The 16,178-nt window shown below is 46.9% G+C and overlaps 1 protein-coding gene across 5 annotated transcripts in view; it reads right to left on the bottom strand.

Moving 5' to 3' along the window:
• Positions 1–2,381: 2,381 nt before the first annotated feature.
• KCNS3 (potassium voltage-gated channel modifier subfamily S member 3) overlaps positions 2,382–16,178 on the bottom strand; it is a 55,612-nt gene continuing 41,815 nt past the window's right edge. For 4 of the 5 annotated variants that reach the window (XR_014006792.1, XR_014006794.1, XR_014006795.1 and 1 more), the window contains one exon: positions 2,382–3,101. Coding sequence is in view for 1 of the 5 variants with exons in the window: in XM_081189138.1 (XP_081045264.1) it covers positions 3,064–3,101 (38 nt within the window). In the remaining 4 variants the exon portion in view is untranslated. The remainder of the gene's footprint in view (positions 3,102–16,178) is intronic. The other variant, XR_014006793.1, reaches the window with a different exon arrangement.

Raw genomic sequence — 16,178 nt, 5'->3', positions numbered from 1 at the left:
GCTAGTGCAATGGGAGTGTCTCCACCCCCATTGTTCAGCCCGGAAACTGAGGTCCAGCTCCGAGGGCCTTCTAGCGGTTCCCTCACTGCGAGAAGTGATATTACAGGGAACCAGGCAGAGGGCCTTCTCGGTAGTGGCACCCGCCCTGTGGAACGCCCTCCCATCAGATGTCAAGGAAATAAACAACTATCCAACTTTTAGAAGACATCTGAAGGCAGCCCTGTTTAGGGAAGTTTTTAATGTTTGAAGTTTTATTCTGTTTTTAATGTTCTGTTGAAAGCCGCCCAGAGTGGCCGGGGAAACCTAGGCAGATGGGTGGGGTAGAAATAAATAGATAAATTATTATTATTATTATTATTATTATTATTATTATTATTATTATTATTATTAGGCTTCCTATTCTCCAACCTCTGGCGCCCCCACAATCAGCTCTGGTGGGAGATTGGGAGAACCCCCAGAATGGCGTACATGAGAGTGGGAGATCATTCCAACAAACAGATGGAATGATGGTTAACACCGCAACACTGAATTCTTCCCCAAGATTCAAATGCCCAAACAGCCATGAAACTCACTGAGTGACCTCAGACCAGGCGCAGTCTCTTAGACCAGCCTTGTTGTGATGATAAACTGGCAGGAGACAAAGAATACATGCCACCTCGAGATCCTTTGGAGAAAAGGTGGGATATTAATAATCATCATCAATAAAATACAATACTTGGCCGTTTCTATGGCATGAAAAGAGATCACGGGGAAGGAGGGTTGGGTTCAATGGGACTGCACTGTGGAAATCAATAAAATTAGACGCGTTGAATGCTATTAGTATGGGCAAACAGGGATTTTGTAATGACTACATAAAGGGCAGGCACATTGAACTTTATTACCTGAGACATCCCAGAGAATTTAGTTTCATGTTGACAGATAAAATATACTGCATTGACATTCTGCAGGGGCAGCCAATGTAGTTCTTTCCAGAAATTGGGGGACTCCCAGTTCCCATCAGCTTCAACTAGCATGGCTAACAGTCAGGGATCGTGGGAGTTGTGGCTGCCCTGGACATATTGCGTGTCTCCTGTCTTTAATTCACCAACCCAGTGGTAAAAATGAGACAATGGCCAGGTATGAAGTGTCAGACTTCCTGAAAGACCCATCACTCACATTTATCACAGCTATACACATAATATAACTGGCTCAGCAAAGGCCAATGCTTATTAAACTGACAACCCTGAAGATATGGATCTCCTGTGTCCTTGTTCCCCTTTTCATGTTCTGAATTTCCTTCTAAAATTGACAGAAACTGGACACACCGTGTTATACAACATAGAGGTCTTCACCAAATGGGTCTTCATCAATTTCAAATGCTAGAGTCAATGGACTTCCTGCGACATCCCCCCCCCCCTTTTTTTGCTGCAGAAATTGTTTTTGGGCCACCTATACATTCATCGCTTACATGCACAAAAAGGGGGTGAATTTGAAGTGTATAGCTTTCAGTTTACAGCTCTCCCTTTCTTGCTTCGGTTCCGAGAAGGGAGAAACATGGCCAAGGACTCGACGTGAGGAATTGCATTACTAAGCTGGAATAAGCAGCCAAATCTGGGACAGCTGAGGAGGAAGGGGGCATCCGGTCTTGTTTACACGCACATATTCAATAGTTCCTCCTCACCCTACTACAACGTGAATGCCATTTAGGAGAGTTTGGACGTCCCAATGACATTAGAAGGCAGATCACAGAACCACAAAATGTTGTGACGTGCTGATATGTCACAAGGTCTGAAATTGCCCATCCCTCCCCATGTCGCTCCTGCTCGCGGGAGCCAGAGTGGTATGGGGGCTTGCCCAGTTCGCCGAGATGAACAAGCCCCCTACCACTCAGGCTCCCATGAGCAGGAGCTGTATAGGAGCTTTGTTAAACTGTTCTGCTGAGGCGCAGGCACTTTAAGAAAGCTGTCCCCTCGCCTTTTGCTTGATCAGCCAAGAAGCGGCCTTCCTTAAGCCACCCGCCTCCCAGCTAATCGAGGCAATTTGAGCTGGCAGTACATCACAACTGCCACCAGCCCAGGCAGGCAGGCGTGAGGTAAATGTGCTGTCAGTGGCTGGGGAAACATCATACCAGTTTCATACTGAGTCAAACCATTGGTCCATCTTGTTGAGTTATTGTCAACACTGACGGGTGGCAAGCCTCCAGGATTTTAGGCCACCCTAGCTGGAGATGCCAAGGATTGAACTCTTGGCACTTCACTTGAAGTGAATGGTCTGCTGAGGAGCCAAGGACTGAGAACTGAGAGCTGTTATTAGACTGGGTTTGTGTTTTTTAAGCGGGTTTGGTTTTAACTATTGCTGCTGCGTATACAAGCACACACACACACCAACAAAAGGAGCCAGAAGGTGGTCATGACAAAATTTTATTGGTGTTGAGGTAGCCCGCCATATCGTGAAGTAGTTTACCGGGATATTTGCCCAGTTGACCTATTGGAAGTTTTTCTTCTTCTTCTTCTCCTTCTTCTTCTTTAAAATGGACATTTCTTAACAAGAACAAGCAAAGGAAGAGCAAGCAGTATCAAGTATAAGTCACAATACATGGTTATTATCGTCATCGTTCGGCAGCGGGAGGAAATGGCGGCAATCATAATGAGAGGAAGCATTTGGCAGAGTTAGGCAGCCCCCCTGAGGACCGATGCTTTGTTAATTCATGTAGGGGAGAGGGAAGGGACACACAAACAAATGGACATTATTATGTCATATGGGGGTTAGGTGATCTACAGAAACTCTCCTGCTGGCCGAAAGTATAAAATGAGGCTATCAATGGCATGTATGGCTTATTCTTAGTGGGATGGGGGACTGGTGCGAAGCTGTAGCAGCAAATGCACAATAAGCTGTAGCAAAATCCTGTCAGCGTACGGCCTCGTGTTTGCCACTTACTGCTTCTGATTATCTCCCCTAGTGCTTTGTAAGAGAGCTCCCTTTCACCATTCTGATTAGTTGGGTGCTGAAGTCTCTCTTCACTGTGCATGGATTTCATTTGGCTGTGCTTAGTGCCAGAGGGTAACCAGCAGATTACAGGTCCCGTCACAGGTGGGTCTTCGAAGAGACTAAAGATGCACGCTCTATATGAAGGAGACAAACATATTTTCTTTTAATGCTGAGCCCCGGGTTTCTTCAAAAAGCAACTCAAGACACGGCCGGTTCCACGACGTGCCTGGAAATCATGGAAACTAGCATGGCGATGGGGCTTTTAATCTATTCGTACTGAGAATTAAGTTAGCACCAACAGCGTCGGAAGACGGGAAGAAGAGCACACCTCTCTGTATAAACACACACACACCACATTCAAAAGTTGTTTACTCCCTACCCCAAAGGCCTGTGCTTTTCAAGCTGCACATGAATTCCTCCCCTGCCGTTTTCCTGTGGACAAGCTGTATTATTGCAGGTGGGGGAGCTGCAGATGTCAAACTACAGTGGTGCCTCGCAAGATGAAAAGAATTCATTCCGCGAGTCTTTTCGTCTTGCGAAGCACGGTCCATCGCAACTGCGCCTCTTCAAGCGGCTTTAAAAAAAAGCGCAAGACGTTTTCGTCTTGCAAAGCAAGCCCATAGGGAAATTCATCTAGCGAAGCAACGCAAAAACGGAAAACCCTTTTGTCTAGCGAGTTTTTCGTCTTGCGAGGCATTCGTCTTGCGGGGCACCACTGTACATCTACCACCATTGTTGGACCATGCTGCTTGGAGCTGGAATCCAAGTGGAGATTCCTGAGTCCTGCTATAACACAACTTTCAAAACTTTTAGGCACTGAGAAAGGTTATATAACCTATGGATGATCTCACTAAGGCTGGGCGATATCTGGTTTTCAACATCGTGATATATCACCAGCTGAACATCACGAGGCATCGGCTGGCTCCAGTTTTCCCCGCATTGTGATTTTTGCATAGCATAGCGTGCACGCACGCACACCATGATTCACAATATATTGCCAGGTTGAAAATAATGAAACCGACATCGCAATATGGACTTCAAAACGGTTTTGGATGATATATCACTGAGCCCTAGCATGTCACCATGATGTGGTTGTTCTTCTGGCCCCCTGCCCCTGCCCTGCCCTCCCCCAGCACAATGAATTCCAAACTACATCCATGGGAATTTTCAGCCACGGAATATCAGTGGAACATTTCTTTTGGTTCTATGTTGATTTATATATATATATATATAAACAAAAAACAAAAAGCAAACAAGGGTGAAATTGAATTGCATTTCTCTGTCTGGTTGTCAGGCTTCAGGGAATCCCCCCCCCCCGCCGTGGCAGCAGAGAAGCAGAACAAAGGAAAATGAGTCTTAGAAACTTTAATAATCACAGTAAGAGAACAAAGAACTCATCTCCTAGAAATGGCGGTGCTCCCAATTAAGGATCACACCCCCTTCCGACCCTATTAATCTACGTCACTTCTACGTCTTGTAATCTGAGCTTGTACCATCTGCGCTTTCTGTTTTAACACTTTCAGAGATCTCCATGACTTTGGAGAAGGGGGTGTGTGAATGCTGTCCAGAGATGGTGAATCTCTTAAGCCTCTCTCTCCCAGTGTTTCTTCTCCTAGCTGTTCCCCATCCAGTATTTCCCAGCTTCTGCCTTCTGAACTATGCCCCTCTGCAAACCACTGTTCCAAATCTATACCATCCTCCTGCTCCTGGGAAGATTCGGGATCAGGATTAGGAGGAGGGGGAGGCTCCTACCATTCCTCCTCAGTGCAGCCCTCCTCAACACTTGTCAAGAACACTGGTGTATATAATCATCACAACAACATTACAATGATAAAACTCAATATTACTCTTACTATTCAGCATAATCCACTCCATACAGTGCCCATGTGCAGAGAATGCCCTTGGGTTTCCCCCGCCCTCCACCCTATCATGTATGAGCAGCTGGGGGAGATGAAAGCTCAGCCTCACGAGTTCATCAGGCAGCTCTGCTTTATACAAGTCACTTGGGCTCCGTGGCACAAGTGACCTGCACCAAGTGGAAGGGGAGAACTGGATAGGGATCTAAGAGGCATGAATGTCCCTCCAAATCACCCTGATGGCCTCTTGCATTGCCTGCCCATGCAGTCTTGTTTGCATGCGCAGAAGGGGTAAGCTGGACCCTACACATTGCACAGCAGCGGTACACTCTTACAATGGACTGTGGTGTGCCCATCGCATTTAGACAAAAAAATAAAATAAATCCAGAGTTTTATCCCTGAGTTTGAATTTGCAATTTGCAATTTACTGTGCACAGCCCAAAAGTAATCTAAATGCCATTCATCTCAGCGGGAGAACGTGCTTAAATGTCTCCCACAGAAATCAATGGGACTTGAAAGTGCTTAACCTCATACACACAAGTACTGAACCAATTGATGAGACACCCTAGACTGTCCTACTCAGGGGTGCCAACTTGAATAAAATTACGGGGGCGCCCAGGTAAGCCCTGCCACGCATAATCGATCACAAGATGTGGCACACATACACCAATTGAATGGCAATGCCCATCAACTTTTTTTGGGAGGGCCAGCCCCCTCAAATATTTTATAGGAGGAGGGCAAAGGACCTTGGCCCCTAGGATTTGGTCCTCCTGTAATTAAAAACCATGTTCTTACACACCCATCACCCTTTTCTTCAGATCCATGTACTTATTTCTTATCTGCTAATGATGCAGTGGAAAAACACACATGAAAGGTTAGACTCTGGTGTGTTTTCCAGAGGCAGGATCCATTTCATGTGCTCTAAGTATCCAGGTCAAAGTACCTAGGCTAAGGGTACATAGGTGTATGGAAGATGCTAGCAGGGACTCAAGGATTGGATATATGGGAGCAGGTGGCACTGTGGTCTAAACCACTGAGCCTCTTGGGCTTGCCAATGGGACAGTCGGTGGTTCGAATCCACGCAATGGGGTGAGCTCCCATTGCTCGGTCCCTGCTCCTGCCAACCTGTCAAAGTGCAAGCAGATAAATAGGTACCACTGTGGCGGGAAGGTAAAAGGCATTTCCGTGCACTCTGGCTTCTGTCACAGTGTTCCATTGCGCCAGAAGCGGTTTAGTCATGCTGGCCACATGATCCAGAAAGCTGTCTGCTGACAAAAGCCGGCTCCCTCAACCTGAAAGCGAGATGAGCGCTGCAACTCCATAGTCACCTTTGAGTGACCTTAAGAATCCTTTTAGCTTTTTACCTTGAAATGGTGGTGGCTGAGGCCTGTTGGGATTGGTGGAGTGGAAGGCAGGGTGACCACAAGCAGGTGGAGCCAAAAACAATGGCAGATAGAACCAACTAAATCTAGTTCTGTCCTCCCACTCTTCCCTGCTGAGTTCCATCAGGGTAACACTAAGACTAAAGGGTGCTACTTTCTGGGTTGGTTGCAAGTAAGAAGGCAGGCTAAAAGGGATGCGGGTGGTGCTGTGGGTTAAACCACAGAGCCTAGGACTTGCCGATCAGAAGGTCGGCGGTTCGAATCCCCATGACGGGGTGAGCTCCCGTTGCTTGGTCCCTGCTCCTGCCAACCTAGCAGTTCGAAAGCACATCAAAGTGCAAGTAGATAAATAGGTACCGCTCTGGTGGGAAGGCAAACAGCATTTCTGTGTGCTGCTCTGGTTCACCAGAAGTGGCTTAGTCATGCTGGCCACATGACCTGTATGCTGTATGCTGTATGCCAGCTCCCTCGGCCAATAAAGCGAGATGAGTGCCGCAACCCCAGAGTCATCTGCAACTGGACCTAATGGTCATGGTCCCTTTACCTTTTTAAGAAGGCAGGCAGGTGAGGGGCTGGTGGGAGTCAAACTGAGGCCGCTGGGACAGTGCCCATTCAACCTAACGGAGCAGCCTCTGCTGCTGACATGACAGCTTTTATTAACATTATCAATTGCGAATTTTAATCTGGTAAGTGTTCATTTGCAGTATGAATATACTGAGGACCTTTGTCTGAATGCAATAAAGTGCATCGCTTCTTACGGCTTGCTATAATCAATGCCGACCTAATTCCCGGCTTCCCTTCCAGAGATCCGAGCCACACACAATGCAGTCTAACACCTTTTACAAACACATGTGAACAGGCGAGATGGAGATGGGGGCTTAATATCTCTCGTGATATTAGGTATCCCTGAAAAAATGCTTTTCCCTACAGCTGGGACTTGCGGTCTTGAAGCCTAACAGGAAGAAAGCCAACACAAAAAACATACTGGGAAGTGGGTGAGGAATTTTGCAGAGACAAACAAAAAACCCCAAGATAGATGTGGTGAGAAGGGTTATGTGCCCCAACCTGTAATCACAGATTTCCCTCTGCAAATGCATGTCCACATTAGCACCATGAGGCCAACACAGGGCGAGGAGCGTCATGTTTAGCCTTAAAATGTAGTTTCATTCTGAGGTCAACCCAGAAGGCTCGGTGCTGATGTCTAGAATTTGCTTACTGGTGACTGAGAAAGTGCACCAGTGTCTCTTTTGATGTTCTGCGTGGCTGCCAGTTTCTCTGTCTGCACTTGCCAGCATTGGCAGGAGTGATACTGAAGGTGTCTGAGAATGGGAAGTCAGCAGAGGGGGAAAACAGACTGTGTTTGGGTAACCTTGCACCCAAGGGAGACTCCCAAAACACATTCCCCATCAGAACTGCCTTGGACAGTAACACTGCTTCCCCTTTTGATTCACAATCAGTTTCTCTGTGACATCGGCAGCAGCTACACTAATCCTCGGCCTCCTATCAGATCTGTTTGCGTGCCTAGTAACTAACACACATCCGCACTGCCAGCCTGAGCAGACCAGGAAATGCATGGCCAAGATGCCTATCAGGATATAAGCATCATGCAACTTATTAGCACAGCTACTGTCTGTAAATGCAGCTGTGTGAGAACAGTGCAGAGGGGAGCAGAGAGACAGTCTCCCAAGGTTTGCAGGAAACAAGGAGAACTACGTTAATATACTGGGAGCAGCCCCCGAGACCATATAACACCGGTCTTGAAAGACCTACACTGGCTCGCAGTACGTTTCCCAGCACAATTCAAAGTGTTGGTGCTGACCTTTAAAGCCCTAAATGGCCTCGGTCCAGTATACCTGAAGGAGCGTCTCCACCTCCATCGTTCTGCCCGGACACTGAGGTCCAGCGCCGAGGGCCTTCTGGCGGTTCCCTCACTGCGAGAAGCCAAGTTACAGGGCCTTCTTGGTAGTGGCACCTGCCCTGTGGAATGCCCTCCCACCAGATGTCAAAGAGAAAAATAAGAGAAAAATAACTACCAAACTTTTAGAAGACATCTGAAGGCAGCCCTGTTTAGGGAAGCCAAGCCAGAAGGGCGGGGTATAAATAAAATGATAATGATAATGATAATGATAATGATAATGATAATGATAATGATAATGATAATGATATTGATATTGATAATGATAATGATAACGATAATGATAATGATAATTGTCAGAGCTGCTTCCAGGTCCCAGCTCACAGAGGACCACGCTAGCCGGTATTACTGTACAAAAGTCTTTATTGAGTTACAAGTTCCATTTTCAAGCCGCAGCGTGCAGCTCTACGTCTTAGAAGCTAGACCGGCGAAGCTCCGTCTGAGTCTCCGCCTCCTGTACACCAACTTAATACTCTAGCCTTACTCCACCTCTTCCGTCTTTCCTTCCTCCTCTGGGTCCCTCTACCCCCCGTGGTCTCTTCCTTCCTGGACTCTTCTGACGCCGACCCCCCGGACTCTGCTCCCTCTTTGCGGCGGGCTTTAGGACCTGGCTCCCTATCCGGACTGCTTACTGTGCCGCCTTCCTGTGCATTTGAACTTGGCGCGCGCGCGCAGCCTTCAACCTTCCTCTTGACCGTTTCCTCGCTCCCCGATGGAGGTGTGGCCAATCCTAACTCCTGCCTTCCCGCTTGCGGCGAGCCGCCAGATCCCGATACCTGGGACCCCTCCCCCCTACTGCGCTCTGGTGGGGAAGCTGGTCCCGATTTCCAACTGCTGCTCTCTGAGTCTCCTCTGGTCCCTTCTTCCTGGTGTGTCCCCCTAGGCGCCCCCCTTGCTCTGACCACTGGCGCCCCTTTCTGTGAATCTTCCGATTCACTGGAAAGACTCGGAGATCTCGGGCCGCTGTCATCGCTCATATTTCCTTCGGATTCCTCCCCCTCACTCTCTGTTTCCTCCCTTTCCTGTGCCTCTGCTCCTGAACCCCTGACAATAATGATAATTATTATAACATATGGGCCTAAGAAGAGCCTGCTGGGTCAGACAGAAGCCTTTTCTCAGTGTGGCCAGATAGATGCCTTTGGAAACTGCCAAGCAGAATTCGAGTGTAAGAGTGCTCTCCCCTCCTGTGGTTGCCAGCAACTGGAATTCAGGAGGATAGCTGCCAACGTTCATTTTGTGAAGTCGGAAGCACCCTGAATACTGGTTTCATACAGGTCATTGGAACAGTGACACAAATCCATCAAGTTAATGCAAGAGGGATCCACAAATCCCTTGGTTTAAAGGCCAAACGAGATGAAATGCATGCAATTCACAAATTTAGCATTTTTAAAAATAATGTTTACAAAGTAAATAGCAGGTGAAAGGGCCCTTGAAATGGAGAGGCAAGGGGCTTTAACCATGTTCCAGATCAAGGAGGGAGGCACACTTGTTTGAATCTGAAGGAAAGCTTCAACTGGTAGGAATGGGAGCACATTTTCCTAAGCAAAAAGCTGCCGGGGCCCTAATCTGGCTCATGAATACAGCGGGAGACAAAGGGTTTAAGCCCCTTACTTCCTACCTGGGTCGTAATCCAGATCCGCCCTCCCCCAACTTGCTAGTAACTTTTTTTTTAATAAACTGAGTGATAGCTGTATTCATCTTCTTTACACACCAAATACCTAACCTAAAAGTGGATATAAAAAATATTAAAAATTCGTTGCATTTGCACACTTAACCACATGACATTATCCATTGCAACCCCAAATCTAACCACATTTTCAGCATCATGTGAGTCCTAATGTTTTCTTCCAGATATATTTCCCTTCAAATAAAAAGTGAAGCATTGGACAGTCTGTGTCTAAAGCTTTTTTTGGAACACCAGAAATTGCATTCCGTTTTTACATAGCCTTGTCATACCCAGGCACCTATTTTTGACCTCTATCATCTCTATTTAACCCAATTTTGCAGCAAAACTTTATGCATCTTTACCCGAAGTCTCCAACTACTTGCGACCAACTGAAGATGTTTGGGTGCCAGGATGACAGCTGCATCTCCACCATGTGGGGATCATTGGACTTGGAGTGTTTTCACACACTAATAACCCATCCTGTAGAATTCTATCAGTTATATCCTATCTGCACAATCGGAATGAATTTCAGGAACTGTTATGTGCTGAGCTGAATTCTAGAACAATAGGATCCAGAATGCAGCAGTCTGATTGGCCCGCGGGAGCCACCCAATCCAACTCCAGGTGGAAGTGAATCAGTGACCTGATTGGCCTGCAGGAGCAGCCAATCAGGCTCCTGGATGAAGTGAATCTGCAACCTGATTGGCCTACAGGAGCAGCCCGGAATTAGCCAATCACGCGGGGCCCATTGTGTAAATAATGTATATATAGCTAGACGTTTTGGGGAAAGTTTCATTCATTGCTACTATGAGCTGAATAAAGAGCATGAAATTCACACTCAAATCCGAGTATATTTCAGGAACCAAAGTGCTTTTTCTGCGCAGCCTTTCGGTTTTCAAAGCTCCTAACCCAGCTCGAGGTTGCCCTCTGAACTAGCCAGATGTTTCACTGAGGATCGATCACAGTCAGTCCATCCTTTGGAAAATAAGACTTGAGAGCAGTCTTGCCCCAAAATGGAAACTAGACATTCCATTTTTTCTAACACTGCCCAAGATTTCCAAAGGAGCTGAGTCTTCTTGGATGCATTTATTTCCAACCAATTTCTTTTCATTCATTTATACTCACCCTTGCTTCTACTGTTTAAACCCCAGAGAGGGCTGAAGAGCACTGGGTGTTGAAACTGAAAAGGTTTTAGAGGATGGGGCTTAGTTTCACGATTAAGGGGCAATTGTGTGCCAAGCTCTGAGTGAGCTTTCCCTTGCCTGCTCATTTAAAAGAAGCCAGGGAGGGGAGGCAATTACTAGACATAAAGAGAGATTCACTGGCAATAACTGTAATGACTTTTTATCTTCCGTGCAAACCAAAAGCATGTGTGTGCATACAAACGGAAATTTTAAAATAAAGCAAGCATGTTTTGTTCTTAGATTCCTCCCTCTCACTGCCTAGGCTCCCTCTGAAAAGATGAAATGAAATGGTGATGGTGTCGATATGTATGGCTATTTAAAACGTATATTCAAAAAGGCCTCATTAGAATGAGAATGTTCCCTTTCTATATTCACAGTCTCTGTCCAAAAATAGGCAAGTCATTGTGAAATCTATAATCATGTCCCACTCCCCCGTGAATCTGTCTGCCCATACACCTTCTCTTTACTTTGCTGAGACAGGTAGGAATGATTGAATCGGGAGGCAAGGAAGGTAAACAGATTGGGCAAAAGATTCCTACATTGCAGGAGGTTTGACTAGATCAGCCTTTCTCAACCTGTGGGTCCCCAGATGTTGTTGCACTACAACTCCCATCACCCCTAGCTAGCAAGGCCAGAGCTCAGGGATGATGGCAGTTGTAGTCCAACAACATCTGGAGAGCCACAAGTTGAGAACCGCTGGACTAGATGATTCTGGTGGTCCCTTGTAACTCAGCAATTCCACAATTCTAACTATTGCTGTAATGGCTGTGGCTGATAGGAATCTTGATACATGCCTTCCTTGGGTTCTACAAACAGACACACATGCAGAGGATGATGCCATCCATGCCTCTGTGTGAAAAGAAACAACAGAAACTGTGATTTGAGTCCAAGACTCAAAAGATACAGAGAGTAGTATCAAAGTCTACTTATTTCAGTGGGTCATACCCTGAGTATGACTTAGTTGGATGTCACCAGAGCGCTAATAATAATAATAATAATAATAATAATAATAATAATAATAATAATTTATTTATACCCTGCCCATCTGGTTGGGTTTTGCCAGCCACTCTGGGTGGCTCCCAAGAGAATTTAATACACGATAAAACATCAAACATTAAAAACTTCCCCAAACAGAGCTGCCTTCAGATGTCTTCTAAAAGTCAAGATAGTTGTTTATTTCCTTGACATCTGATGGGAGGGTGTTCCACAGGGCAAGCGTCACTACCGGGAAGGCCCTCTGCCTGGTTCCCTGTAACCTCACTTCTCGCAGTGAGGGAACCGCCAGAAGGCCCTCGGTGCTGGACCTCAGTGGTCAGGCTGAAAACTGGTATACTGGGCCAAGGCACTGGATCTGCCTTGTGGTTGGAGTTCTTAAGCTGCATTTCTTGTGATATTTGTAAAAAAAACTCAGATATTCCAAGACACCATAAGCCTCCAATGACCTCCTTCCAAAGGAAGACAAACCCAGGTAAGAACTGCAGCCCTAGAACTTCTTACTGCTTGGAACAGCCTTCATGCAAAGACTTTCAGATCCTCCCTCTGAATGTTGAACAGGCGGAAAGGTTGCAATTTGATTTACAGTGGTACCTCGCAAGACGAATGCCTCGCAAGACGGAAAACCCGCTAGACGAAAGGGTTTTCCGTTTTGGAGGCGCTTCGCAAGACGAATTTCCCTATGGGCTTGCTTCGCAAGACGACAGCCCATAGGGAAATATCCGGGACAGCGGGGAAGCGCAGCGCGTCTTCCCCACTGTCCTCGGACCTCCTTCGAAGCCGGGCGGTGGGGCGGGAACGCCTCCTCCCGCCGCCGCCGGGCTTCGGAACGGTGCTCCGAAGCCGGGCGGCGGGGCGGGAACACCTGCCCCCGCCGCCCGGCTTCGGAGCATCGTTCCGAAGCCGGGCGGCGGGGAGAGAACACCTTCTGAAGGCGGGCGGGGGGCGAAAGTCTTTGTTCCCCCTGCCTGCCTTCCCGGGAGAGCGGAGAAACACAGCGCGTTTCTCCGCTGTCCCGGAGGGCTTTTGAAGGCAGGCGGGGGGAGCAAAGACTTTCGCCCCCCGCCCACCTTCAGAAGAGGTCCTGGACCTCTTCTGAAGGTGGGCGGGGGGCGAAAGTCTTTGCTCCCCCCTGCCTGCCTGTCCCGGAGGGCTTTTGAAGGCAGGCGGGGGGGAGCAAAGACTTTCGCCCCCCGCCCGCCTTCAGAAGAGGTCCAGGACCTCTTCTGAAGGCGGGCGGGGGGGCAAAAGTCTTTGTCCCCCCTGCCTGCCTTCCCAGGGGCTTTTAAATCGCCCCGGACAGCGGAGAAGTCCTCCGCTGTCCCGGGGCGATTTTAAAATGCCGCCCGCCAGCATTTTAAGATCGCCCGGACAGCGGAGAAGTCCTCCGCTGTCCCGGGGTTTTTTAAAATGCTGGGGGTGGGAAGAAAAGCCCTTGTCCCCCCCCCCAGCCTTCAGAAGAGGTCCGGGGACAGACTGCCCCCGGACCTGGTCTGAAGGCGGTTTCCCTAGGAACGCATTAATTGATTTTCAATGCATTCCTATGGGAAACCGTGCATCGCAAGACGAAAAACTCGCAAGACGAAGAGACTTGCGGAACGAATTAATTTCGTCTTGCGAGGCACCACTGTAGTGTGATTTTCATTGTTTATATGAAATCACCATACATGTAGCTGCTCCCAGAAAAGAATTAAGAACTGTTTGATGTTGTGTGTGTGTGTTTTTTAAGCTGCAACCCAGACAGCATTTTCTTTGATGATCCACTGTAGACAAACATTATAATAACATGACTTAAAGAGTTTGAAAATTCAAGTAAATAACCGCAAGGATCTTTTTTAGTGGCAGGCAAAAGCTTGGCCGCGTTTCCGAAATGATGAAAGGAGAAAAAGTACTAATGGCCATTTTGGCAGGATGTGAAATGAGGGTAGGTTCCAAAATGACCACCTCTGAAGATCAGCAGAAAATGCAATTCTATCAGCAGTTTCTGCATCAGCAGAAAAACCTACATAAGAGGTATGATACGCTAGGCCCTGCCTTCTCTCTCTGTCCTCAACAAAGCCTTGGCAAAATGAAGACCACGTACGCATTTGCAGCTAAAAATGCAGAGAGGTTGTTTTTATCACCACAGGAAAACCACTGGAAAACAGAGGGGTGGCAGAGATGTCCTCATGCAATGTGCATTCCTGCTTGGTCTTCCTGGAAGCTCCTCCTAACTCCTCTTTATGAAGATGCAGTCTGTGCACACGTGCAATGGCTGTCTCGACTGTACACACCTCAGCTTAACTGTGAAGTGAACGAGGCTTACATTTTCAAACAAGGCGGGAAATGCATCAAATAGCAGCGTTTCTCAAGAAACTATAGGATAGATACATATTGCAGCAAACGTTCTATGTACATGGTTTCAAACACCAACAGCAGGCTTGTGATGGTGCCAGAGTAAATAATAACGCGTAAATAGCCCTAAATCAGTGTGGGGTTTTTTGTTTTGTTAGGGGGAAGGGAATAGCATTTATGCAACTGTAGGGTTGCCATATTTCCTGAGGTAAAAACATGAACAAAAAAAGTTGCGGGAATACAAATTATTAAATGTGTTAATACGAACGGAAGTTAAAAATACTGTAGCTGTTGGATTACGATGAAGACTGAAATGTAATTGGATTAAATAAGACTCTGGAAGCAGAATTAAACAAAATTATCGTACCTTGAAATCTAGTACATCTAAAATGTGTAAATTTGAATTAGAATGGTAATTTGGTATTGATACAATGTGCCATATATTGGACTTCTGTAATTGAAAATTAATTAAAAAAATATTTTTAAGAAGAAAAATGTTGAGCTTTTTTTAAAACAATCACCCACTCGCCCCCCGGGCAATCGGTCCACACCAGAGCCCAAGAACAGCCAGACCCAGGTTGCCGGCACCTGTGCCTGAACCCGAGCCACTCACATACACACACAATTTTTTAAAACCCTCCAAAAGCCCAATTTGCTTAAAATTGAAAAAATCTCCCCAGATGCATATGTAGGCACCTCAAAAGAGGACATGCCCTGGATTTCCCAGACATATGGCAACCCTATGCAACTGTGTAGACAACTAAGACATTATGGTTCATAGGCAGCTAGCTCCCTGTAGAGACATTTCAAGCATCTGAACTGTCAGGATAAGCAAGAATGGCTGGTGGCACCCACCCAAGAGCCCCCCAGGGAGAACATAGAACAAAACTAATTTTCCCAAGGCAGCTCAGAAAAATATCTTCGCGATGTCCTGTGCATGTTGATTCAGAAATGAACTCCACTGAGTTCAAGAGGACTTACTGCAAGCAAAGTGGGCAGAGGATTAAGACTGCAGTCTAAAACAATTAAACCACAAATGCAATAATCGAAGAACAAAAAACAACAACAAAGGATAGAAGAACAGCAAAGCAGCAACCTCAAAGGTTTTTTTCCCTTAGCAGTTAATGCTAACTGCACCGTTTCTTGCAGAGTCGCAGGTACTGCTTTGCACAGACGACTAATGAACACGCACACACAAAAACACCCCCCCCCCAAACTATTAAGTTTTCAGGATTTGGCCCAAGGGATTCCAGCAGCAGCAGCAAGCACTGTTTTCTCACAAGAGCACTCTGCATAAGCTGCACATTCCTGTAATGCAGCAAAGCCCTGGACGCAGTTCAGCACACCGCACATTAGCAGCGATTAGCTTTGTGCCAACCTTTCTTAAGGAAATGCAGCAATGTTTTGACAGGTACCCAGCCAGCACGTGTAGCAATCTATTAGGCAACCTTGCATGTATTAGCATTTCATTGGGAAGGGGGGGAGCCCTCCAGGTGAGGGGATGGGGAGTCGGAACAAACCTATACTACAGGCCACACGCTCACTTAAGGAAGTTAGTTTATCCCACAATGAATCATAGGTGATTTCATTTCCCACATTCGTGGGCTTTCTGTCTGTGCCGGAGACAGTCATCCAATCCTAAAGCTTACAGCTATTTGTCTTGGCAGCCAAGGGAAGATAGGAAAGTACATTATACCCAGGGCTGAAACTCAGTTCTGGCACCTCTCAGCCCCTCTGCCATTATAAGAGAACAGATAAAGGAGTCCTGGACAGTTAAGTCCAGTCAAAAGCAACCATGGGTTTGCAGAGCTCATCTCGCTTTCAAGCCGAGGGAGCTGGCATTTGTCCACAGACAGCTTTCCGGGTTATGTGGCCAGCAGG

This window comes from Podarcis bocagei (assembly GCF_964188305.1).
Source record: "Podarcis bocagei genome assembly, chromosome: 3".
Classification (NCBI taxonomy): domain Eukaryota; kingdom Metazoa; phylum Chordata; class Lepidosauria; order Squamata; family Lacertidae; genus Podarcis; species Podarcis bocagei.
The sequence above is the reverse complement of the archived record's forward strand: the minus strand, read 5'-3'. Positions and strand labels throughout refer to the sequence as shown.